General features: G+C 45.2%; 2 protein-coding genes across 6 annotated transcripts in view; one reads left to right on the top strand and one right to left on the bottom strand.

The window, feature by feature from the left end:
- ULK4 (unc-51 like kinase 4) overlaps positions 1-3,576 on the top strand; it is a 246,775-nt gene extending 243,199 nt beyond the window's left edge. For all 3 annotated transcript variants that reach the window (XM_068674629.1, XM_068674627.1, XM_068674628.1), the window contains exon 37: positions 1,305-3,576. In XM_068674629.1, coding sequence (XP_068530730.1) covers positions 1,305-1,389 — 85 coding nt within the window. In that variant the 3' untranslated portion in view covers positions 1,390-3,576. The remainder of the gene's footprint in view (positions 1-1,304) is intronic.
- On the bottom strand, positions 3,110-25,976 carry CTNNB1 (catenin beta 1). 3 transcript variants are annotated; one of them, XM_068674640.1, is made up of 16 exons: positions 25,834-25,976; positions 11,784-11,844; positions 11,056-11,283; positions 10,669-10,922; positions 10,342-10,580; positions 10,049-10,250; positions 9,528-9,672; positions 8,968-9,071; positions 8,545-8,883; positions 8,137-8,295; positions 7,085-7,204; positions 6,793-6,943; positions 6,582-6,703; positions 5,146-5,206; positions 4,179-4,399; positions 3,110-3,888 (listed from the first exon to the last, which is right to left on the bottom strand). In XM_068674640.1, the coding sequence occupies exons 2-15, from the start codon at positions 11,794-11,796 to the stop codon at positions 4,191-4,193; spliced, it is 2,346 nt and encodes a 781-aa protein (XP_068530741.1). In that variant the 5' UTR covers positions 11,797-11,844; positions 25,834-25,976; the 3' UTR covers positions 3,110-3,888; positions 4,179-4,190. The 3 variants fall into 3 exon arrangements, with proteins under 3 accessions (XP_068530741.1, XP_068530740.1, XP_068530742.1); XM_068674639.1 differs by lacking the exon at positions 25,834-25,976 and adding an exon at positions 25,281-25,546; XM_068674641.1 differs by lacking the exons at positions 4,179-4,399; positions 25,834-25,976 and adding an exon at positions 25,281-25,550.
- Positions 25,977-26,760: the final 784 nt, after the last annotated feature.

Raw genomic sequence — 26,760 nt, 5'->3', positions numbered from 1 at the left:
TAGCAAGCTCAGTCAGCTTCAGCTGAATGGCCATATGGAGGCTGTGGCTGTTCCGCCATCTCCTCAAACTCCCTTGGCTTATGGGCCGTGCTTCCCAGAATATTCCTTGGTAGCAGTCACTCGGGTCTCCTCCTCTCACTTGTGCTTTGAGCCCTGCTAAGAAGCCTTTCTGAATTTCATGCTGAATTGGAAACACGAGTAGCCCGACCTCCCAGGCCCCTCCACCCACGTATTGTCACTGCGTCGAAGGGATTGAGGGGGGGCTTTTGCTTCGCTTCTTTTTCGGACAGGTTTCTCATCTTTCAGTCTGCCTGCGCAGTGGAAGGCAGATACCAGCCAGGCAGTGCACTGCTGGCAGAGGGACACTGCTTGCTGGGGTAGCAAGGTGCTGGCGGGGCTCTCCTGCTGCCATGTAGCAGCTTGTACTCTTTCTGGTGTGTCCTCTCAGCTGGACAGATCAGGCAGTTTTGGGGTTGGTACCTGACCAAGCCATTCTGCTTAGTGCCTAGGTGGCATTAAATCCAAACTCTAAAATGTGGGACCTTAGCCATTTGTTTTTCAGTTGCCAGGATGAATTTGTTTCAGATAACTAAGTTTTCTGGTTTAAACTGCTGCTCATTAAGAAATTGGTTTTTGAAGTGTGGACTGATAGTTTGGATTTCACAGTTAGCTCTGCATGCCCCTAAACACGGGGTGTCGGTAGGTATTTGTCATTAGCAGCTATTGAGGAAGCTGCAAATTGGTCTTGTGGCGTACTTTCTAAGTTAATGATGAGGGATGGTAAGCCTCTAAAAAAGCATTTCTATGGCCGTAGCAGTGCTTGTTAGATCCTCTGATCCAGTGCTGGAAAAACCATGCATGTAAGAAAAACTCAGGTGAGGAAGTGAAGGGGGAAGACCACAGCACTGACTCTAAGACATACGCGTAGTGGGGCGGGTGGGCAAAACCTCGAGAGGAGCTGCCTCCTTGTGCCAGGTATTTGGGAAGGCACACATAGGAGTCATTTGTATGCGCAGTTGTGAGAGTGCACGTGTGTGTGTGGATTCACGGGGCACAGTAAGTTATGTCTTCTATTTTACAGAGGAGATTGAGCAAGGTAGCGGTTGCTGTGAATTTGAGCTGAAATTCAGTTTTACATGAGATTTGTTGCAGGACAAAATCACCAGTTGCATGTTGCTACTTAATCGTAAAAAGGGGTAAAGTTACTCAATGACTATTAAGTTTTCCAACATAATGACAAATGTGGGATTTCTACAAGAAGTTTTCCGTTGTCTAATAGATGCTATAATATTTTTAATTTCTAGCTCTCACGCTGATGTTGCTGTTGCTTCCTTGGCATTTGAAATTCTGAGAACAGTGGGACATGAAAGTCTGAAGACGACCAAGTGAACTGTTTTTGACCAGCCCACTGAAGCGTGCAAGTTGTGCGTGCTGCTCAGCACCTCAGTCCTGAATGAACACCTTCAGATACACAAAGCAGACCCAACGAACTTAGCAAGCTAGCTGAGCCATAGTGTGACTGGGGGGGTGTTTCCAGGCAGGGAGGCAAAATGCCTTTTCCTCACCCTTCCCTCAAGGGTGAATTGTTGATTACTGTTTTACCTTATTGGTGTTATGTGATGTAGTGTGAATATTTGACAGCCAAAGTTTGAAAAGTGTAAATTAAATAAATAGCATAGTTATTTCCAATTATGGGTGGAAAATGTTTTGCTATTTTGAAGGTAGTTAAAAATGTTCATGTATGTCTTTTGGACCAGGTGAGTGCCTTAGTTGTTCAGCTAAGGAGTTGCCTTATGCCTGACTAGCACTGGAGAGTATCTTTTTACTAAAAAGTAAGAATATACGTGGTGAAGGCTGTCTGTGTGCAGATGTGGCATGGATGCATGATACGCTCATGCAAGAGTCCTCTGGCACTAGCAGATGTCAAGGTGATTAAGAAATTACATCCCGTTTTTTCCCCTGGAGTGAGCATGGAGCGGCTCTGTCCGGCACTGCTTCCTGTTTGACGCTGCTCTTTGTGACTGCCCCACCCGTGCAGCAGTTACCTGCCGAGCTGCTGCGAGCAGCCTGCCCTTGGACAGCCCCAGTCTCCAGATGGCAAGGCACAAACAGCCCTAGGTAAACACTGACCTCATTGCTTACTGGGATTGTTTCCTTGTGTAACGTTTCATATCACTATTGCTTTTTCAGAGCTGGAAATTAGAGCTGGGGTTGCTAGAAATAGGAAAAAAATTACTGAATGCGTTGGGTAAAGTGTTTTCTAATAATAGTCTTCTAGTGCAGGTGTGGCTGAGAGGTGAAGCTTGGTGACTCTAGAAGACATCTGTGCAGTCACAGTGCTGTTGCTCTGTAAGCAAAGTGAGGCAGCCTGTTGTGTAGTTTGGTTCAGCTCTCATCATTTGGGCATCCTAACATGAGCTGTGATCCCTTACAGCTTAGCCCTGTTGTGATTTTCTGCTGGCAAACTGCTGTGCTGAAGCAGAACTGCCTGGGAGTGCTTGCTCTGGGCAGAGGCTGGTGCAGGGTGCAGACATGCAGTCTGTGAAGCCGACAGCAGTTCAAGGCCCACTTTCCCTGCTTCCAGCTGCACAGACGCTGCCACGAGAGAAGGCGAGTCACGTGCAGGTTGCATCTCACAGGAACTGAAGCCTGAGGACACCTGAAAATGAGTTTAAGCTACTGGAGCAGCTGACAAGTTGTAAGTAAAGGGCCTTCATCTGATTGTACTGACAGCACGCTGCTGCAGTACTGAGAGAGCTGCAGTATGATGCCTTATGGCTTTTTAATGGGCTTGTTCGAAGTCCAGAAGTCAGCACGTGGCTTGTAGGCCAGGCACGAGCTGTAGCTGCCTCACAGCTGGCTAGACCTGGCTCAGTGCTGGGGAACCTGCTTCAGTGAAGTGGCAGCAGTTCAAGGGGAAAATACTGCAGTAGGAAGCCTCTGCCACTACGACAGTGCTCAGGGACTAAGCTTAGTGGGATGGAGGGGGGAGTGGTTCTGGGTTTCCTCCTCTGAAGTAGTGAAGCTGTTGTGCAATGTGAGGACAATTTTCAGAAAACTTGTAAACACACAAACATAGTTTAACAATCTGAAATAATTTGACACAGAGTGAATTAAAAGTTTACTTTAATTTTGAACCATTTTATAACTGCATTTTTCTCATGAAGCATCTGTATCACAGCAGGCTACAATAACTTTGGGATAAAAGGCAACTGGTAAACTGTCCAATACAAGGTTCCAAATAAACAGTTCTTACTGGCCCCTACCCAGACATATCCCAGATAAAGTTTTTGATCAAAAACATGAAATAGATCCACCTGCTTATTTTAAGCATATTAAAAAGGAAACTAATTGGACCATTTCTATTTGTCTAGTTTTTTATACAAAAAGGCTACACAATGTTACACTTTATTCAGAATACAGTTAGAGCGATTATGAATTAGTGTTCTACACCTTTACTCAATCCTTAAAAATTAGAAACTGCTGTAGCATATTCACTATAACTTAATACTACGAGAGACTTAGAAAAAAAAAAAACTAACAACAATTACTGCGAAAAGAAAGGCTACTTTCAAAGCAAGCAAGGTCAGTACCATTACAGAGATTTAAAAAAAATAATAAATTTTTAACAAGCAAGGCTAGGGTTTGATAAATTCCATCTTGCAATTCATTCGTGTGCATTCCTCGTTTCTTGAATCACTCCCAAAATCCATTTGTATTATTACTCCTCGACCAAAAAGGACCAGAACAAAAAGTTTACTTCAATTGTTCCCATAGGAAACTCAGCTTGGTTAGTGTGTCAGGCACTTTCTGAGATACTAGCCCACCCCTCGAGCCCTCTCAGCAACTCTACAGGCCAATCAATGCAAGTTCATTCAGATGATACAGCTGCAAAGAGAGAAAAAAAAAAGTGTCAGCATTCCTCAGTAAGGGGCTGTTTTAACATACTAAGACTGCATGAAGCTGGTGCACAAGACATTACAGTTAATTACTTCCACACTTCACGGCAGAAGTCAGTTTGGAGTGTACTGATGGTGTGTTTCCAGAGCATTTATTGAGGATTCTGGCACACTGGGACCCATTCAAGCCATTCCCTCCCTGCCAACCAAGTCCTCAGTCCGGTAATCTGATTTCCTTTGTTTTGTTTTGTTTTTAAATTCAAGGTTGGAGCTTCTTACCTAAAGGATGATTTACAGGTCAGTATCGAACCAGGCCAACTGATTACTGTCACCTGGAGGCAGCCCATCCATAAGGTCCTGGGCATGGCCAAGATCTGGCAGACCATCAACTGGGTAGTCAGCACCAGGGTGGTGGCCACCCATTTCATGTTCCATCATAGGGTCCATACCCAAGGCATCCTGACCGTATCCGCCAGAGTGGAAAGAACGGTAGCTAGGATCTAAGAAAGTTAAAGGTGGCAGAGGGAAAAAGAGCATAATGTTAACAGATGTTAGACGCATCAGAAGCTGCAAGTATCAGTGTGTGAGAAGATCTTGGTAGCCGTCTAATTTTTCTCTAGTTCAGCCAAGTTCAAACGATCTGTTGCCTGCCCTTAATGGCTATTCCATCATTTGAAACAGCCTTCCAGTGTGATTCTGCAGACAAAGCACACTGCAGTCAGAAGCACGAGCAGATTCCAGCCAAGCCATTAGTCTGCACAATCAACAGTACTAAAATTCAACAATACTGAAGCAAAACCAGGCTCCAAGACTGTAGACTTTCCTCTGAAAGTCAAAAATAGCTTAGAATCCTTAGGGATAGGCTTGAGTTTGAGTCTACAGCCACTTACAGACTAATACATTCAATACCAGCATTTGTTTTAAAGAAAAACTGCACTTCTGGAATTGTCAAGTCCATTTGTAAAGGATTTAAAAGCTTTCTGGAAACAACAGCTCAGTGGGAGATTCTCTCACAAGACTCAGACAAGTGACACCAGTTCTGCACACTCATATGGCTCCCATTTCAGTGCAGCCTGTGGCGCTGCAGAAACTGGTTATTTGAACTGGCAGCTCCCCATCTGGCTGTCAGTTTGTGATATCTCGCCGAAGAGTAATTCACTCTTCACTCATTTGTAGCTCTCCTTTAATGTCTACGACTTGACTTCATCCAACTTAAGCTTAGTCAAGGGCAAGGGAACAGACATACCGTCTGGGCGGTATCCAAGAGGCTCTCCCTGGGCTCCAATATCCAGTCCAAGATCCGCTGTCTAGATGTGCACAAAAAGTTACAAAAGAGTTTTAGTGTCAGGTCTTTGGGCCAGCATTAGTAGTTCTAAGTTTAAGAAGTTTTAAAGTTTGCCCCCAATCCTTTTTCAGCAATTTTTCTGCAGTGTGCCTGCAATGTGGTACTTTTATCAACACGAAATGCTTTTTTACCCCAAAATCTGCATCCAGTAGCTAACAGCCACATTGAGGCACCGAAAGCATAGCTCACTGGAAAAAGGCTTCTCTTTGGGAACAAGACGGGGCAGGTCTAGGAACGAACTGCTTCAAGTTGGCTGCTCGGAGGTTCCCGAGCCAGCAATAGAGCGTTTTAGTTCTCAGTGAACCTCCCCCACTTTGCTGAGTTACAGAACTGCGTGTCTGTAGTGTAATTACACAACTTCCATTTCAAAGAGAGTCCATTTTAGCTTGGTTTTCTCACAGTACTATGCTAGATGGATGCAGATTTTAGGAAAACGGAAGATTAATCACTGAAATTCTACAAAACTACTGTCCTTTATTTAAGAAGTGAAGCTGAAGTCCTGAACCTTAAGAAGCAGGAGGAAGACTGAGACTAAGTGAAACCTTCCCTCTGCCCCATCCACAGTTTTCAGTCTCATTTCACTGTGCATCCCCATAAGCACGAAAAAAGCACCACGTGATAGTTAGCTTGCAAACACTTTCAAGTCTGAGAGCTCTGTTCTAACGAGAACACAAGCTGCATGCCCACCCCAAACTTCTTAGTCCTACATGGTTTGCCAGATAGAGTTCTCACAGGATACACATTATGTTTATGCTTCTATCGTATCATTTACACCTCAAGTATTTGCCTGCAGCATTAGTCAGGTTTGGACAATCTGCAAAAAATCTCTTGAAATTCATAGAGATTACTGCAGAGCTGTCCTTTGAAATTAGAAACAGCACACAGACCTACGAAGTTCTACACAGTTCTGCACACTAAGCAAAATGAAAATTATAAACTTTATCAGTACCAGAGAGCAGACTTTTCCTATCTGCAAAGAAGGCAAAAGAGCAGCAACTCTAAGGCTGCTTGCCCTTCATTCTGTTCAAACAGGCCTAGGGGCTTTAGGAACTCTTATTCTAGAAAGGTTTCTTCCTCTATGCAAAGGATTCCCAAGACCTCCTGCTCACACACAAAGTCTCACCTATTTACATATCAAGTTCTGTCCCAGAACAACAGTACACACTTAAAGCTTGCATCGTTTTCTGGAGACCTGTGAGCACAGCTTCACTGAACCTGAACATGCGGAGAGTAGAGAAGCTACAGCCATGCATAAAGATGAACCTGTACCACTGATGGCATCTACACTTGGAAGTGAAGTCTCCCCAAGGAAGCACGAACACAAAGACCCGACTCACCTCGTTCCAAGCCATTGGCTCAGTCCGGAACAGGGAACTTGTCAACTCCACTGAAAGTCGCTTCTTGTAGTCTTGTGGTTTGTCCTCAGACATTCTGAACAGCACTGCAGCTGCATATGTTGCTATTAAAAGAAAGAGGGATTTTAGTAGAGGTTGTGTCTTCCAGCAGTTTTTCTAACAAAGCATGAAGCCTATTTTTATGTTCACTTACCAACACCCTCATTCCTAGAATGAAGCAGTTCTGTTAAAGGGGCAGTGGCACCTTCAGCTTCAATTGCTTCAGCTGCTTCCTTGTCTTGAGCAAGTTCACAAAGCACACCTGCAGCTACTCTCTGGATATTCTCAATGGGAGAGTACAACAGCTGTAACCAAAACACAAGGGTTTCTTTAACTCCTCTGCTTGCAGTGAACCTTAGCACAGTTTGACTCAGCAGTTCTACCAAGGCAACGTAAGAGCTGTTTTTCTAGCATGTACTATAGCATTTTCTTGAGCTCCTGCTTACCTGCACAAATAGTGGAATGGTATTTAGACCCCTGATTACGATTCGATTATGAACATCACGTGCAAGAATGTGCAGGGCTCCAGTGCAGCCCTCAACAATTTCTTCCATGCGCACACCCTCCTAGTTAGGACAAGAAAACACATTTTTTTTAAAGTTGAGATCTTGAGTGCTACCTTCTAAAACAGTCAAAAAACTGATCACTGTTAAGAAACCACCCAAACTGTCCCCTACAAACACATCCCTCCCCCACCAAGGCTCATACCCACCCTCTACTGCTGGCCTTCAAATTTTAACATCCCTGCTAAGAGTTGACCTAGTTTATCCAACTACATTCAGTAAGCGAAGCATTTCAGTGGAACTCCTCCCAGTGTTCTCGTTTTTATTTTAGTTCATTATAAACTCAATGTCTGACAACACTGTTTTTTATTTCCCAAGCTCAATTAGCTCAGCAGTTTCAGTTTGAAACAGTGGAAATCAGTAATGAAGAAGCCCTGTTCTTGCCTTTGCAAGTATTAACTCTACTCCTGGGCTAGTACGTATTGCTTCCATTTGCCCACGCTAAGGTAACTTCCCCTTTGTTACTGCGTTTAATGTGGATGGTGCCAGGACTGGTCTTGCCACACTGACCTGGTACCTGAAAACGTAACAAGCACGGAGCTTGTACAAGTTGCCAGATCTACACACTTCTAAGCCTGTACAAGTTCACAGCTCTAAGCACACGTTAAGCTGTGACAGCATGCTGAAACCCATAGTTACAACAAGGGTGAGCCACTTCTGGCTTCCTAGAAGAGAACTACTCCCCTTGCCAGAGTAGGCAAAACCACGATTTCTATAATCTATAGCATATGCCATCAAACACTCAAGAGGTCCTTACTAAAATAAGAACCAAGGTTTGGGGCTTTCCCCCTAGCCTTTTTTTCCCTTTTTTTTAAAAAAGAAATACTTCAGGTCTGCCAAGGCAGAATCGTCAGTATCCCAAGAGAACAATACGAACCAAAGCAAATGCTAAGACAACAGCTATTTAAATAACTTTAGTTACTGCGGCCGCTTACCACAAACTGCTGCTGTGTTCCGCCCATGGAAGTACGTCGCTGGGTGTCCTGATGTGCTCTAACCAGCAACTGAACTAGCCTTGGAATAGCACCTTGTTCGCGCAGCGGGGCGTGGTTTGCAGGACAGAGCGCAAGATTGCGGATCAAACCAACAGTAGCCTGCAGTTCAGAAAGGGAGTGGGGAATAAAAGAGAGTGAGGGTGTGCTTGCTGTTAGCATGGTGTCTGTTTTAAACCCCATGGTCCCAAATGGAGGTCTAAGAGGCAACTCAAAGTTGCTCAACTGAAGCTGAGGTCCCATCAGTAAGTTACATTCTCCAACACCTTGGAAACAAAGTATTTTTCACAGTTAAGGTTACCTCAAAAAGGTACCTCTTTTCAGCACCAAAAGCTGCTAATCATCATTTACCTTGATCAAAGGCCAGTGTGAGGGCGGGTGCAACAGTTTAACCACCACTGGGAGTCCGTAATGGAGACGTACGGCATTCTGAGCCATCTCAGCCTCTTGGTGTCTGCTGGTGAGGTGACGGAGCGCACAAATAGCGGGTTCTGTGATGTCTTCCCTGTCTCCAGCCCGAAGAACTGTGCGCACAAGAGCCTCAATACCACCAACCTGGCACACCATCATCTTGTTCTTGTAATTGTTGCAAGTAAGGTTAGAAAGGATGCCAGCAGCACAAGTCACAACATTAATGTCATCTGATCCTAAAAGCTGAACAAGAGTTCCTAGAAGGCCTTCCATTCCCTCCTGCAAAAAATAAAAACAGGAAAGGAAAATTTAGTCTCTCTCCTCTTCCACTTTTGATCCTGATCCCTTAGAAGGCCCACTTACCTGCTTGGTTGCAGCATCTGACAGATTTCTCAGAGTCCAGAGACAGTTCTGGACAAGACGCTGGCTTGGATCTGTAAGGTGGAGTCCCAGAGCCTGCATCCCACCTAGAAGATGGTACATGTTTGACACCATTACTCAAGTGCTCATCCTATGAACAGTACAGTCTTTCTTTTCCTTTAAATCTGCGTGCATATCTCATAAGCTTCTAGTTCTTTTTTGGCATTAGTATCCTAATATGGCTAGACCCTAGTGCTTCACTACACACATAAAAAGCTATTATTTTCTTTGTGACACTGAAGACATTTAAAATGAATGCATGTTCTAAGGGGACAATTCTGACAACTCTCATCTCATCAACAATGGCATGTAGCTAACTACACAGCAGAGTTACTTAAGGCCTCCAAAAAAAGTTATAAATTGAAGGACCAATCATGATCAGTTTCTGATGCTTCTGCTCTCAAGTGGAATGTACTGATTCTGAAGTACAGTACATAAGTATGTATCTATATCGATAGATATAGATATGTATATTTAATTTAGAGGACAAGGAATGTACTTACCAGCCTCAACAATAGCAGGTTTGTTGCTGGAGCAGACTGACAACACCTTCAGCACCCTACTTGTGGTCCACAATAGTTTCTCATAAGTATAGGTCCTCATTATGTTTACTAGAGCCTGGGGTCCACCACTTGCCAGAATAATCAGCTGAAAGAGCAAAAATTCAACACTTATTTGTCACTTCCTGGGCATGCCAGTACGCAGTAATTGTTGCTGGCTTACACAAATCCTATGTGGCAGTTGTCTAAAAAACTGTTTATATCTGCTGGTCAGGTAGGTCTAAGTTTTGCAGTCTCCCTGTGAACATGACTACATTTCCACACAATAGCATCTTGCACTTCTTTCAAGGCCAGGACTGACTGGCAAACTGCTCAGCAACTGACAAAATCCTCATCCTGACACGGGATTCAGAACAAGGAGCATGGCTGGTGGCATTCCTGTGCACAGCTCGTCACACAGGAACTTTACAGCCATTTTTAGCAAGCTCGCTCATTAGATGGGCTTTGAGGGCAGTGGCACTTACCTTACTTTCTTGATTGCCATAGGCTAAAATCTGAAGGCAGTCTGTTGTGATGGCCAAGAATTTAACATTTGTCTTGTTGAGCAAGGCAACCATTTTCTGCAGCCCACCAGCGAGACGGACAGCCATTTTGGCTCCTTCCTGATGTAACAGGAGATTGTGAAGAGTTGTAATGGCGTAGAACAGCACAGAGTCCACTGGAGACCTACAAAAAGGAGGAAAAAAACCTCATGAGTACCAACACCTACCATCAGCAACTAAAAAAACCACAAGTACTGCCTCAGCAGTCCACATACCCAAGCATTTTAACCAAAGCAGGGATGCCTCCCGATTTGAAGATCGCCAACAAGCCTTCGCGGTGATGCGAGAGGTTGTGTAGTGTACCTGCAGTACAACGGGCTGTTTCCACGTCATTTGTATTCTGCATGGTACGTACGATAGCAGATACCATTTGAGGAGACCTCATAATAGCATGGCGAGACGCTTCCTTTTTGGATAACTGATGAACCATAACGGCAGCCTTGTTCACCACCACCTACAGGAGTATTGGAAGAAAGCTTTTAGTTTAAGGTTACTGAAGAAGCCCCATACACAAGGTATACCGAGGTTAAGAAAATACTTACCTGGTCCTCATCATTCAACAGTTTGGTCAGTTCTGGGATTGCACGAGTTGCGAGTTCAGCATCATCCTGGTAGTTTATCAAATTAACAACAGCATGCTTTAACATCTGGGACGGCTCAGCCAGGCGCTGCACATTAGTTGGATGAGCAGCATCAAATTGTGTGGATGGGATTTGCATTCCTTCATCCAGTGTTTCAGGGAACATAGCGGCACGCACTCTCTGGGCTCTAGTCATTGCATACTGGCCATCAATATCTGAAAAACAAGGTGTTTGCCTTAAACTAGGAATAAAAAGCTATTCTTCTGTATCAGCAATAATTCAGTACTTAGATTTCTGTATTGTTAAGCTGCATGTCTAAACAAATCAGCGTAATAGAGAAGGCCTTACCAGCAACTTGCTCCTGGGTAAAGGACTGAGAGAACCCCTGTTCCCACTCGTACAGGACTTGTGTTGTGTCCACATCTTCCTCTTCAGGATTTCCTTTGCCACTCAAAGAGGGAGCAGTTGTTGTGGCACCGGAATGGATACCAGAGTCCAGATATGATTGTTGCTGCCAGTGACTGACTGCTGCTTTCCTGTCTGGCTCCATTGCCATATCCAACTCCATCAAGTCAGCTGTAAGAAATCATTGTTGAACAATTAAGTTTGGTTGAATTACTCCACGATGTGTTAGTCCTTCAAGAAATGACATGGATTTTAAATGAAAATAAACTGTTAAAACAGCCTACCTCAGCCCAGCTGAGCATAGCACAACAAGTAAGACGGCAATTTTAAGCTGAGGCATTCTGTCAAACCAACGCAGACATCTGTAAGCCTGACTTGCAGGCAGTGCAATCACTGCTATTGCCATTGTCTCAGCCTACTGCTTAAAGGCTCCCTTTCCACACAGTATGATTAGGTACTTCACCACACTTAAGTGACCAAAATGCTTAAGACGACAAACTTGTTTGCAGGTTTAAGTTCCACAGGTAAGGTATTAATTACTGCAGTACGGCATTCATTATTCTATTCAGGTGACTTTAAAAAGTTAAAAAGGGAAGTAAGGAGCCAGTTTAGCTGTTCTTTATTAGAACTGCCAGGATCTAATAAAAAATTAAGTGTGATATATTTCATACCTTGGGTTGCCATGTTCCTTGCTGTGCTCCCAGAACTCTTTCCTGCTACCTTTCAGAGACCCTAGAAAAGAGCAAGGTAAGAACTTATTAGACACTAATCAGAGCTAGGCAGACAGGATTTCATATTAGAGCAGCAAAACTGCAAGCTAAGGCTTAGCACATCTTGCCATTTCAGTGCTAAGTGAGTATATTCAGTGCTAATTAGTAACCCCCCATGGACGGAGACACAAAAGAATGAGATATATCACACAGGCTTTTTCTGGCAGACTATATGTAAGATATATTCCCTTCTTAAAGCCACGGGAGAAAAAGAATTGAGAAATGACCATGATAGAGCCATTTTTTACTTCTCTATCCTTGTGTAAGACAAAGTCCAAACATTAAATTACCTAGCTTGGACATGCTGCAGAGACGAGAGCTAAATGTCAGAATTGCTCACTTTCCTCTAAGACAACCACCCTTAAGATATAAGCAAAACTGCTGGATACAGGGCTACAATAAGGATTTCATCTGGGAAAACTAAACAACCATTTAAGACAAGCTACTATTATTTCAGTGTTATAAAGACCATCTCAAGATCTATAATTGAACATCCTTCTTCACTACTTTCCTATACCATGAGAAGAAAGGTTTCTTGCTATACAAAATTCTCTTTCATGAAGTTAAACTGAAAATTGAACCAGCCTTAAAAACAAGTACTCTCCTTTAGTTGCACACACAAAGTCACCAAACTCTGTTTTTTTGTGTGTGTTTTTTTTCAGAGAGCCAAGATAATTGGGGGCAGGAGGCTGAACTATGATCAAACACCCTATCAAAATCCTCAGTATGCACCTCCATTTAATATCACCAAACAGTACAGAAGTACTTGTAACATAAATTTGTAGCCCAGAAAGAGAAACTCAAGGCCGCAGCTTCACATGGGTCAGTCAAAGCTGTCGTACTTTTATTTATTTCATTTGTTTCCCTGCAGTGTGACGCCATTTTTTCTATTTTTTCTTTTTTTTTCCAGCACAAACACAGTGCTGGTGACAGCCTGGTCTGGGAGCTAGCCAACACAGCAGTGGTTACTAGTACAGGGAGCAAAACCACCAGCAATCGGCTTTCAGTGTGCATTAGGTGTTAGAGCTATGCTGATCAAAACATTCCTAGACAATGAAGTAAAGGCAAGCCACTAATCTCTTTGAGGGACAGGTCTGCTGCACTGTGTCAGGAGAACAAAGTCCGTTCGGCGCTGTATTGTGTGAAGACAGACCTACCAGTTTAAGAGTTTCCTTCAGGAGCAGCTTTCAGAAAACCATAATTAAATAGAAGACAGGCCTGCAGTTTTGGGAATCTCACTGAATAGGTCAGGCAAGTCTCTCCTGAACCGGCTGCAGGACACCCCCAGCAGCACACTCTTTATTTTGCTCCACAAATGCCGGTGCTGTTTGTCCTGACTTTGGACTGCCACAATTTCTGGCAGCATCCCTTTCCTGGCTGTTCTAAAACAGACAGCAGATCTGCATTTGCAGCAGATACGCCACACTGAGCCGATTTAAGATATAACACAACACACAGTAAGCGTGCAGCTATGTAGCTGGGAATGCTCACAGCCCTCCTGAAGTGGCTCCTAAAACCCTGCACAGCCTGGAGGGGACTGCCCAGCTCAGTCTGACGAGCTTGACACCACCACCACTGTTTTTTCCAGCACCTTGAACACTGCAGAGCAATTCTTCCCACGTGCTGTTAGGACTTTGTGAGTAGCAGTGGTAAGGGGAAAGAAAAATTAACACATTCACCGTTAATACACAAATTCTCCTGACGGGCTAAGTTAGCACAAGTAATCTTGACAGCCCCTCAGAGGCCTCATGCATTACTTTGTCAGCCCCAGGAATGCCTTCCAAACAAAAAGACGCAGAATAGCACTGAAGATAAAATTAGTGTCTTTGCCTCCACCCCCATAGATCTCACTCTACATCAGATACAACATTTCCAATATGAAACTGTGGAAAAGATTTAGCTGCTATCCTCAGTTACAACATGCTTAGCACAAAAGAAGATCTAGTTTTATTGTAACCTCTCTTGCCTCTTCCTGGCAGGACACTGCTAATAAAAAATGATCAGCAGGTTAGTTGAGGAGTTAACACACCAGTGGATGAACCAGCCAAGAGCCCTGATGATGCTTTTTTTTTTTTTTTTTTTTTTTGCATCATTTCTTTCCGCTGTTAAATTCTGCACAAAGGAAGGCAGCTCGCTTACAGCAACTGCACCCTGCAGTGCTTGTTTCAACAGCCTGAAGAAATCTGAAGAGGTGTAACATTTGGTACAATCCAACAGAGCACACCAGCCTCCGCACCCTGACAATACTCCCAAATACAGCCAAAGCAGGGAAAACACAGAGTGACGTGTCCAGAACTGCAGTACCAGCCAGATACAGCCTGCCTTTGAAATGCTGACCTTAGGCCAGCCTGCTAGCCACACCTACAGTTTCTAACTTCCCACTCTGCATTTCACACAGCCATAAAACCCCCAGCAGCTCCAGCGAGCATTTCGGATTTAGATGTGAAATTAGACTTAATGTTAAAAATTACCACAGAATAAAGGTAGCCTGGGAAAATGGGCACGTTCAGCTTGCTTTCAGGGTTTCCCTAACTGAACATTTTCCCTTATTTTGCTTCCCACCCTGTTCTCTTTTTACAAGGGGGTAAAACTGAATCCAGTCAGGACTTCTCCCAGTGCGTATCACTGGGGAGGCTGCTACAGGTAGTACCTGACCAGGACAGCAACAGAGGACAGCTTGCAGAACGCACACATGAAGCGCACGGCAGCTCCTTTAAATCCAGCTCCTGCTCAGGCTTCCTGGAGGACATATACCCTGTGACATTACGTTGCCAAGGTCAGAAATGTAGATCTGAACCATCAGGAAGAGAAAGGACTCTGTGTATATTTATTAAATAAATAAATAGAAATGTTAGCACCTCAGCAAGTTTCCACAGCCCTTGCTACTTTCAAAGACTAGCCAGTGCTCAGGATTCAGGTCTGAATTCTGGTAGGCAGCACGGCATGCACAAGTCCCTGTGGATGTGCTGCTGGGAGTTACAGGCCTGTTAACTTCTTACAAACCTCCCCACAACTATATCCACTTGTTTAGGAAGCACAACCAGCTCTAGATTTTAATGACTTACACACACACTAAATTTCTCCTATGAAGAGCAATGCAAAACACTGCACTGGGCTGCAGCATGTACCGGTACTCCCACCTTAGCGTGTGAAATCTTTAAAAAACTCAAAGTTTTGCGAGCAGAACAAGCTTATGAGCTAAATTCACGTTACTATGGAAGAGTAATTCAAACTCTCTGGTTTTCAAAGGAACAAAAGATGAGAGGTATTTTTACGATGAACAAAAACTTCAACGTTAACTTTTGATTTCCAAGAAGTCAGGCTTACGCCAAGGCGGTGAGCAAGACTTGAGCATTTCTCAAGCATTTCTCACTAGTCCTGAGCAGCTTCAGTGAGACCTAGAAACGGTGTGAGAAACTCAGTTAGGACACGTGGCACAGTGAGTTGTTCACTTCTGCTCTCGTATGCATGGTGAGAGCAGCCCAACATCTTCCTGCCCGCTGCATCAAGGCAAAATGCTTGCACCTTTGCTTCAGTTTATCCGACATAAACTCATTTTCACTGCCAGCTAAGCTAAATTTGTTAGCTTACAAAACAGAGCAGCTTGTATTTGTGGCTTGTATTAAATGCTTCCACTTTCTCTAGAGGTAGAAAACTTAAAGATTGACTCAGATTATGCCCGACAGAGCTAATGAGCAGTTACCCCACTTCCTAAATTCAGTCAAACACCAAAGTTTGTAAGTCTTCCAGAAATCTTGTCTTTGAAAGCAGTGTTTTAGAAAGCCTCATACGAGTAAGGAAGTCACCGTGATCTGTTTAAAAGGAAATGTGCCTGCTGTGTTTTCACAAAAACCCATCTCATCGAGGACAGGCTAAAGAGCTGCATCTCTAAATGAACCATCAGGGCTGAACGTCACTAAGGTTTTCTTACTTAGAACAAGCAGATCTTGTAATGAAATTACAGCCATTAATAACATGGATCATCACAGTGCCTTTTTCTGGAAGCCTCCTTTAGGTCTGATTTTATAATCTGCCTCTTACACCAGATTAAGTATGAAAATACTTCTTCCCCCCCCCCCCCCTTCCAGTTTTTGTGTATTTTTTAATCAGAAGGAAAAGCAGGCCCACTGTTCCTTTCACCTGTTCTAATTCCACCTCGACTACACGCCAAAAAAAAAGTGACAGGCAACTAGACTTGTTTCATGCACCTCTTTGCCACGTTAACACAAGCTCCAGACCTAGTAACACAACTCAAGCACTCGTTTCTATGACCCGAGAACAGAAATACTGTAAGAACTCAGTGCAGCAGAAGCTATCCTAATTAACCTTAGTTTTCAAGTGGAAATGTGGGGAATACATTCAATTAAGGATTTTTAAATGATAATAAAAATAATCCTTTGATCTTGCCTTAGAAGTGGTTCTTTGTTTACTAGAGAAGAAAGCCTGATAAGGTGGGAGAGTCCTCTAACCAAGGTAACACCAATACAGTAGAAAATAGCAGCTTTTGTGGTACAAAGCTCTTTTGGACACATGGTCAGCCTTGCCTCCTTAAGCAACCTTTGGTGCAGTCCATGCCCCAGCTATGAACGATCCAGCAGCAGGCAGGCCTATTTCTATTTTAGTCTCATGAAGACGTGATCCAACTGAGACACACACCTCAATATTAATTGGTAATAGCACTGAACTGATTAACAGGAAGCCTAAGGAGGATGAAGCTTGTTTTTCTTCCTTCAAAGAGAAGGAGAAAAAGCACCCTTATTCTACCTGAAGACAACTTTTGACAACTCAACTTTGGCAGCTGCAGCTTCAGGGGAAGGAAAGGAGTGAGGAGTTACAGGTGACCAAAAAGAACTGATTTAGATATTCACAGCTGAAAACAGGAATGGCACTTGTGGTGAGTGGCCATGCCAGACATTGGCATTCAACTTTCAACATAGCTGATTATAGTTTTATAGTAAGAAAGGGGACATCTTAGGAACTTTAAATAGATTGGGACCTTCAAGGCAAATGACTGTCTAAGAAACTTATCTTTGAAAGAAATTCTGCCACTGGAAATCTGTTATTCCAGATATTCCACATAATTTGGAAGATTTTTATCTGGCTTCTACTGAGCTCCGGGGTATTGTGCTTTGTAGGTAATTTTAGAGACCCTTCATGTATCAGATGTTTTTGTAAGACTGTTAAATTCTGTAAAATCACTAAGAAATTCTGGAAGTACAGGGTTTTTCTCATATGTTTTAAGGGGTTGTAGAAGCTGGTTGTTGCAATGACAGGTGGGTTTACATTTTACATTCGATAAACAGAAGATACTTTATTTAAAAGCAGGAAGAGAACACTGTTGAGTTTCACATTAAAGATTTGCATTTTTTTAAAAAAAACATTGAATTCTTGTACAACAGAGCCATACAAGGTTAAATACAACAGCTCTCGATAAATACATTCTGTATGCACAAAATAAGTACAGAGCAGCAGTCCCAAGTTGTGTGGAGTAGTGCCATTTGCAGTCCTCATGCATGTTGACAACTCTGAATGGAACTGTCTTCATAATAGCTGTATGCAGCAAGCAGAGATTATTTTGAAGTTTGTTATAAACAAGCATTGCTGGGCCTTGAGTAGTGTCAAATTTGTCATGCAACAGGAGTAAATTTGAATTTAATTCCGGATTCAAGTCTCTCCTCATACCAGCAGTTTAAGGACCTGGATAGACAAGAGCTACTCTGAACCTCACTGAAAAGCTGGCTCTCAAATAATTGTTTAAACCTGATTGTGTACAGCCCTAAACCAAGCAATAGACAACTTTGATATTTTGGGAGGCTGAGTTTGAAACAGTCAAGTTACAGATTCCCTTATTATCTGCACCAGGAGTCAGGATATAAAACTTCATGTTTTTCACATTAATGAGGCTTCCTTCAACTTTCACCGCAGCTGGTATTTAATACAGGGTGAAAGTATCTTGTCAGGGTCATTTGAAGATCTCCCAAGTAAACAGAAGTAACTTGCACAATATGCAACAAAAAAAAAGTCAAACGTTACAGCCAAGGGAAAACACCCTGCATTTTCACAGCTCTAAAGAAGATGACACCATGTGTTTTCACAGCTCTAAAACATTTCTATCTTCTTCCAGTTTGGATGGCAGAAACACTCCTCTGCAGCCTTCGGTACCACAGTGTGAGTTACAGCAGCATTACTATTTTTAAGTGCTGTGCCAAGGTGTAGCAATATGAACTACTTCAGAGCATTTATTAAAAGCTAGGAGCTACCAACAGCGACAGGAAACTCAGCCTGCCTTCCACAGCACGTACCCACCCTGAAATCCAGCTCACAAGGGAACAAACTCACGAACTTTGGCTCATGACAGCACTGCTCTGGTCACTTCCTCAAGCAACATTTGCTCAACACAGTTCCCTCCAACCACTAAGCAATACCTCAGGCCAGCAATCAACTCAGTACTTGATGTAAATGCAACCAGGCCAAATTTATTGCAGCTGGAATGCTGCCAGCCAATACATTCAGGAAGTGCCTGCAGAAAGGCAGGTGATGCCTCGCAGCTGATCAGATCATGATGAGCCTCACTAACACAGAATATATAAAATTGTTCTTTAAGATCCATTGCTTCAGTCAAGCATTAGGAAATTAAGAAACCTGAACAGTATTTGTTTTGCTGACCTCTCTCAGAGGTTAACAGGTTGCAACTTCCAAGCTTTAAATAACCTTAATACATGCTGAAAGAGGCAAACTGGCTCAAATAGCCACAGCTCTGGAGTTGGGAGAGTGGTTTTTGACAGTGAGCAAAGGTAGATCTGTGTACACTAGGAGTTACCTCTACTTTCTACCACTGTTTTTGCTGCTTCATTTCCATTTTTCCCCCTTCAAGCACCCCAGTTTACTACATCATTTTTCCTGTGTTTCTAGCCCTTGCCTTCTGCCTTAGCTTATCTAAAAACCCCTTCCAACAAGGAAGATTAGCCTCCACACGCTAACTCCTACAACAGTTCAGTTGGTGCCACATCACCAAGTAGTGTTGTGCTGGCCTATTTTCAGTCACCTCAGCAATCCGAGGCCAATTAAGAGCACAGAGCAGAATTTCTATTCACACGCTCGTTACCTAAAGCACACAGCATACAAATATTTCTGTTCTTGCTGGACTTCCAAGAAAGTTGATTACAGCTGCTTAATGAAACTGAAGTGCAGGCACCCAGTTGCCTGGGCTAGACTTCTGAACTGGGTTATAAGCTGTGCTGAAAGAGGATTTACTCCTCCAAAGAGAAGTGAGGGAAAGGCTCAGATTACAGGGACAGAAAGTTAGAGGCTTATCTTTGAGTCCGTGCAGCCTTAAGCACACGTGACAGCAGCACAGGAAAGGGGCCACCAGAGCTTCCCAGGGCAGCAGGATCAGGGCTCTGCAGTGATCTGACACTGTAAGGTGTCGCCTGCTTTACCTTTCCCCTGCAAAAGGGACAGCAAGCTAGTGAAAAGCCACATCTCACCCAGCTTGTCAAGTGAAGACCTGTGTCAGCACATACAGGTGTGTTTTTGCTCCTCCCAGCCACACAACACCACCCAGAAAGGACAGAGTTAGTTTCAGTCTATCACTGAAGAGCACCTTTAACCCCTGACTGGAAGTTCAGGTACTGAAATGTATCAGAAATGGACTTGGTGAGCTTCCAGTGCCAAGTCAGCCACCTCTCAGCTTCAGGAAGTGAATTTCACTGTAGGACAGGACTTGGGCAGCTAGCATAGCATTTAGACCCTAACAGCTTGCTCAATGGGTCAGGGCCTTCCCAGGTGCTAAGGTTAAACACTCTTTTAAATACAGCCCATTACAAGTTGCAGCAAAGGAATACTTCACACCAGTCTGACCAGTGAGAGCCACTGGTCAGCCAGGAAACACCCAGACCATGGCTCCAGGCTCTGGTTTTCATAGATCAGAATTCAGACCGAGCTCCACAGGTAAGTTACAAAGCTCACACAGCTCATCTGGGCACAGATCTGGAGCTCTGAAGCTTGACATGCTGCTGAGAAGCCCCACGAATAAAGCTGACAAGTCATGTAGAGGTGCTCCAATACCTTTAAGACAGACATTTTACGGGAATTTTAGCCAAAGTTACCTGTTGATAGGACACCCGGAGAGCTCAAAAGGTACTCAGCAGCTATCTCAGCAGAATTTATAACCATCAGTGATACTCTACAAAATTTTGTCTGGTGCTGGCCAGAGCCTAGGAGTGTCCAGCCCCATGACTGACACTGCAGACCTGCACCTTCTCAGTCTCATGTATTACTAGAGTATATTACCTCTGTAGTAGGTGAACGCTCATTGTATTAAATTTTATCACTTCAGGGAAGCTATGGCATTAGTATCCACAGCATTTTTCTTCCCCTTACCTACAGAAGCACTGAGTTGCTGCAAGGAGTCTGTCAACCTAAGTGATTACGTTCAAAGTTACGGGCACATGAACCGGCAGCTTCTAATAAGACCTGCAAATTCAGGTGCCAAAGTGATTTTCTCAAAGCTACACTTTGTGCACTTCAATTTGTTTGTACTCTGTAAAAATCACTGGTTGTCTCTGAGAGACACAAGCAGCAGCTATGCTCAAGCTGATAGTTCAGAGAAATTATCATTTCATGTTGGAAAGTAATGGCTTAGAGCATTTCACTGGCAAGTACGGCAACACTAGAAAAATCTGTAATTTAATACAATGGTCAAAATTGGCTCCAAGTACCTGCGCATCCTTCTCTGTCCAAAAGAGAGAAGATGATCATCTTAACATTTACAGTAAGATGGGAGAAACTGCTTCAACTACTCATCAGGTGTTACACATCCAGCTTTAGAAAAGAAGAAAACATCCCTCTCCACAAAATGTGCCCACCAACCATCTGACAGCAGTTCACAGCCTAGTATTAAAGGACTGGTATGACAGATTCGGGTTTATGAACTTAATGCAAGTTCCTAACAAGATTAGCAACCCAATTACTCTGTCTTCACTGTTTAGATCAACTAAGCAGCACAAATTCAAGCATGTAGCCTCAAAGCAGTTACTAAGTCACTTCTGTGCAGCAGGCGACTGAGATCTTTTGGTCACCAGCAAGCTCTTCTGATTAGGGCCTTCCTGCAGCATTTATTGTGCTGGAATACTTCCACAGCTGGGCAAAGCATTAAGAGCACTTCTATAACCACTGCATAAAGTCACCACTTCCTATCTGAGGGACACAGGGGCCCGCACTGTGCATGCTCCTGCCTTGCTGTGTTAGGGATGAGCTAGCAATTTTGCCTAAGGCAGAGTCTGCAAGCAGCCCTAACCTAATGAGCTTTTGGTCCACGTGCCCCCACTTTTACCAATTAAGTGGTCTTTAATGGAGACGGCAGCAGCCTGGGCCAAGCATCACTCTTTTATATGTGGCTAGGTAGGACTAAAAAGCTGCCACCACAACCACAGAGAGACAAATACACCAGATTTAGGTTATCTATGTTCTTACAACACACTGTAAGAAAGTCCAGTTACAAACCACTGCCAGGCCTCAAGCTTCCTGCCCAGTTTTGAGTATCCAAAAGATAAGCATTCTGCATACATCACTAACAGGACTGACAGCCACTGTATTACAGAAGTATCTATTACAGAAATATCTTTCCCTGCTGTTTGTGTAGAATTTAAAGCTTCCATTTCCACACTTATACAGTGACAATGTAGCAAAGGATCTCCCTTTTTTTTTTTCCTTAGGCTGCAACTGTGTAGCCAGCCCCGAATATGGCTGTTAAACATTAATCTCTGATTTCAGAAACCAGAGTGATTAGTCATAATTGCACTGACACTAATGAAATACTGATGAATCTGAAAGCACACGTCCTGGGTGCCTCCGCTTGTCTGTCGGAACAAACACGTATTTACACAGAGACACGCTGCTGCTCCAAGAAGTACAGCTTAGGCAACAAACTTGCTAATGAAGCCTGACACTGATGTTTCTTCAACTCACTTTTAATTAAGGCAAACTGACAGTGCAGCAGCGTTTATCAGCACCTTTAGGATGTTAGGAGTTCTGGCCACTGGAGGGCACCTGAATAGTTGCCAGGACAATACAGGACGACTTGCTACATTTGCTGCAGAGTTGGCAAACTTTGCCAATTTACACAGATCCGTTTAGCACACACAGAAAGTCAGCCTAGAAATGCTGGTTCCAGCAAACGTACCCGAACTGCACACTGTGCATTTGTCAGCTGCAGTAAGTTCCAGTAGCTCACGCTACCTTTTAACAGCAGCAACCTGGAGTACTAGATTAACTCTTTCAACCTTTAAGGGGAAAATTTATTCCTTAAATAAGGCTCCAGAGCTGATATAGTATCAAATAGCAATGCAAATATTTCACTTCTGTAATACTGATACTCATCTAGTCATATATATTGTCCCCTAAAGCAACGGGGGAACACAGGAGCTGTCCTGCAGTGAGGGCTGTGTACAGCATCCACACCCTCACCCTACCCTAGATAACAGCACAGGGCATTTGCTTCCACACCAGATCAGAGTGAACAGATTCACGAGCAGGCACGAGCCACAGCTGAGTTTCATCTGCTCACACTATCAGTTTGGTGGTCATGCAGGCAGAGCCACCTGCATGCAGTTTCCCCAAGTTCTCTTCCTCACACTTGGTTATCAGTCAGTGAAAAAAGCTCCTGGCTGCTACCACCCCCCCACACCAAGAAGCAGAGACAGGCCACACAACACTAACTTGACACACCACCTTTTTTTTTTTCTGGTGAAACCCAATCACAAGATATTTTGCCTTGAAATCAAGTACCAGAGATGGATACTAAAATCAACCACTTAAGCTACCCACACTGCTAAGTCTGACCAACTCAGCTCGTGCACCACAGAGCATCCAAGCACCCCCAAAACAACCCTTCCCACGCCTAACCAGAAAGCCAGCCAGCAACACCGCCCTGCCCATCTCTCACCAAGACAGTCATTTCACCTAAAGAGACCAGGGAAGTCGCACACACCACTTACTGCCAGGCAGCCTGCCGAATTCTGAAAAAATGAGCGTGGTGCTGCTTCCCAGCTGGAGCTGCTGCAGCCACCCAGCGAGGCAGGAGCCGCGGGACTCGCAGACATGCTGAGACCTATGCACAAGCCCCAGCTGCCTGCATAGTTTCTCACAGCCTTATCAGGCCCCGTGAAGTACGATGTTTGAGATAAGTAAGGTCAGTCCTGATTTTCCTGCCGTGGTATGCAGTCTACCAGAGCTACAGAACGAGTTTTGCTGCCACAAATCACCACAACCCCTGCGTTACCAGCTTTAACTATGAATTAACATGAGCGATTTTGATTACTGCCATATTTGCACACTAGTCTGCCTACCGCACAGTGTTCTGCAGGAACATCTCCATCCACAAGTTTCAGACAGCACAGTCACACTTCAGTTCACAAGACGGAGGCTTACAATCACCCTTTCCTGTCCCATCCTTGCTACCTCCCCTCTCTGCCCCTCACAAGACCCCAAAGTTAGCCCAGAAGGCCACCAGCACTGATTTTTCTTTACATCTGAGTTTACTCTTTGAAGTATTGTGTTCTGAGGAGTTAAGCAAGAGCTTCTGTTGATGTTAAGACACCAAAAAAAAAAAGCCAAAAGCTAACCTCTACCTCATAAAGAAAGCCTTATATCTATCTGAAGGGCAACCAAGTTTCAGGCCTGAGATTTGATAAGCCGGTTATTGACACACCGTGTAGTCATAGCAAAATGCTGGTGTTCATAGACTACATATCAGGCAAGAAGCCCAGCCTATTTATTGCTTTGGCAAGCAAAGGAAGCCTGCTTTACCGAGGATGCAACACAACATTGCATTTGAAGAACAGCCTGACTTTTGCAAACAAGCTTTACTTTACATTAAATCCTTCCTTTTGGAAACTTCTATGGTTTGCTTTTCTATCAGGATGTTTTTACACATTTATTCCCTGCAATCTTAAAGGGAGCAGCCAAACAGAGTAAATGACCATTCCCATGCATATCAATATATACCTAGACAAATACCTGAGCCAATTGCCACAAAAATTACATTTGTTTGTATCTCCAGAACAGACACTCAATACAGTATTACATACAATGACAATTTTAGAGAGATTTAAGCCTTCTTTTAACAGTTTAGTAGCCTCACTTTCAGCAGTACCAGCCATTAGCAGTAGACACAGTAGCCAGATTGTTTGCAGCTGTCAGCACCTTTTATTAAATAAGTGCAAGTTTAACATTAGGTCCACGGATTGTCAATTACCGAAATTCAAATTACAACTTCACCCGATGAATGCCCGTGAGTTTTGCCTTTTGTGCAGTTTTAAAGCTTTGCAGCAGTACCTTTTTGTCATTCAGGAGCAAAATCCTAGCTGCTAAGTTGCTTTCCAGCATGCCTGAACTTAAGATCAAAGAAACAGTGACACTTTCAGGTAGTTTTCTAGTCTGCCTCGGCTGTGCTCTCAGCACACAAAGATCCTGTTTTACTAAAACCCCTCCTTGATTTCCTTCCATCGACCTCAGCATACCAGCCCAGCCTCTTTCCATTCACCACTTGCATACTTTGGGGGATGGGAGGACCACAGATGTCTGGAATATACAGTGTCAGAACAATGGCTGCTCCATGAGAAAGAGATCAAGAAGAAGTAGCTGATTACAAAGATCAACACTGCTATTCCTCTAAAGTCACAAGTTGCCCGTAATACCTTTAAAGCCTGTCCTTTTTTTTTCCCCCAAAAAAGAAATCAATTCTGGGAAGAGAGATTCAAACAGAAACCGCTTGACACCCTACAGCAACTTTTTAGCTAAGGAATGATGCAGGATTTTAGCAGGTTTTTCCAAGCAACCTGCACCGAGGAGGGCTGAAGCACGCTGTTTGTGGCAGCAGCTCACCTGGAGCTCCCTGCCTCAGGCACCGGGAGCAGCACCAAGTTGCCTGGCACACCGCAGCACCGCGGTAGCCCGGCAGAGCCCCCCAAAAAATTAAAAAATACATAAAATCACGGCTTTTCCCGGCAGGAGGCGAGCCCCAGGCCGCCTCTCGCAGCTCCGGGCGCTGCCTCTCGGCGCCGCCGCGCTCCCCATCCGGCCCCGAGTCAGACCGAAACCCCGCAAGGCGAGAGATGAGTTCCCCCCGCTGATTGCGGCCGCCGTGATTAGTTTAATTACGCTCCCCACCAACACCCCCCACCCCCACAGCTCCCCCCCACAGCCCCCCGAGGGAGCCGCAGCTGCCGCCCCCCTGCGAGGCGCAGCTGTCCGGGCCTCCCGAGCCGGGGCCCCCGGCCTTCCCTCTGCCTTCCCCCGGCCCAGCTCCGTGCCCAGCTCCCGGGGGGAGGCAGCGGCTGCCTCAGGGAGCCCTCACGGAGCCCGCCCCGCGGTCCCGCCGCACCGAGAGGCACTAACGTGGCGGCGAGGCGACAGCGCTGCTGCCCGGGCGATCCCGGTCGGGGCCGTGTTTTTTGTTTGTTTGTTTTTTTTTTTCTCCTCGTCTCCTTCTTCTTCTTCTCCTCTTTCTCCTTCTCGCTGCCCACCGTACGGGGCGGCGGCGCTGCCGAGTGCCCTCGCCCCCCTCACGCCGCTGCCGCTCCCAGCGCCCGGCCGAGCGAGAGGCTTAAAATGGCGGCGCTCGCACCGAGGCTCTTATAGGCAGCGCCGCGTATCCTGCCGCCGCGGCCGGGCCCCGCGCGCAGCATTCCACAGGCGCCCGGCGCACAGGGCAGGGGAGGAGAAATAGTGCCCGGCTCCCGGGGCGGAGGGAGACGGAGAGCGGCAGTAGGCGGGAGGCGGTGGTGTGAGGGGAGGGGGGGGGACGGCTCCGCTGGGGCAGGGCCTGAGGGGGTTTGGGGCGCTTCCAGGGGGGTTTAAGGGGTGTGGGGGGCGTTGAGGTGTGGCGGAGACACCCCCGATCCGGAGGCGGGGAGGAAGGAGCCGAGTTCCCGGCGGGGAGCGAACTTACTGCCGGAGGGTGGAAGGGGCGGCCGCGGGGTCCGCGTCCCTCAGCAGCGCCGGGGGCGAGGGAGGACGGCGCCCCCCTGCTCCGCTCGCGCCGCGGTTTTAATGAGTTTTAGCTGGCGTTCGTGGCTCTGCAAAATCCAAACCCACATTCCTCACGCCAGCAGCTGCAGAGATTCAAATAAAGCCGGCCCGGGCCGTGGGGGGGCCGCGCACGTCGGCGGAAACGCGCCCCGCGCCGCCTCGGTCAATATTTGTCAGGAAGCAGTTTGCACAGAAAGCGCCTCGTTATGCAATTTATTTATTATTTTTCTGTTCCCCAGCTGAAGCGAGCTGCTGCCCCCGTTCCTCACACACACACACACACACACCTCGCTTCTGTCTCGGGGTGTGCAAGCAGGGCGGCGAGCCCAGGCACGCCGGGGGCAGCCGCAGCCTCAGCGTGCACGGGCTCGCCCCAGCGGAGTTTTTTGCCCCTGCCCCGGCAGAGAGCTGCTCACATTTCGAGGGGGGGGGAAGAGAAATGCACCGACAAAGTGCTTTTAACCTTTCCTCGGGGTGAGAAATGCACCCCGGCGCACGCCTCGACGTGAGGCGAGGGCCCTGCGTGCCGGCGTGTTTGTGTGAAGCAGCCCTTGCTAGCGAAAGATGGGATTTTTAATTATTATTATGTATTTATTTTTCAGTATAAATTTGCTGTGGCAGTAAAATCCTTGGCTGAATCCTTGGTTTGGTGCTGGAGGGCTTCGTGCAGCCTCTTGTTCCCCACCGAGCTTCCGTGGCTGTTGCAGCGCGGAGATGCATGGGTCACGGAGGGGCCACCTCTCTACCTGTTTTTCCACTGGTAATGCTATTTTGAACAGGCTCTGAGTTTCTACTCGCAAAGCTCAACTTTTTTTTTTTTTTTCCTGTTGGTTAAAAAAAAATAATA

The sequence above is a fragment of the Anas acuta genome, chromosome 2 (assembly GCF_963932015.1).
Source record: "Anas acuta chromosome 2, bAnaAcu1.1, whole genome shotgun sequence".
Classification (NCBI taxonomy): Eukaryota; Metazoa; Chordata; class Aves; order Anseriformes; family Anatidae; genus Anas; species Anas acuta.
This window is presented reverse-complemented; position numbering and strand designations above follow the sequence as displayed.

What these genes read in the sequence shown, in the direction of transcription:
- CTNNB1 (XM_068674640.1), bottom strand. An exon ending in CACACTGGCCTTTGATCAAG is followed by an intron (nt 8,296 to 8,544) that starts GTAAATGATGAT and finishes TCTGAACTGCAG; the next exon opens with GCTACTGTTGGTTTGATCCG. An exon ending in GAACACAGCAGCAGTTTGTG is followed by an intron (nt 7,205 to 8,136) that starts GTAAGCGGCCGC and finishes TGTCCTAACTAG; the next exon opens with GAGGGTGTGCGCATGGAAGA.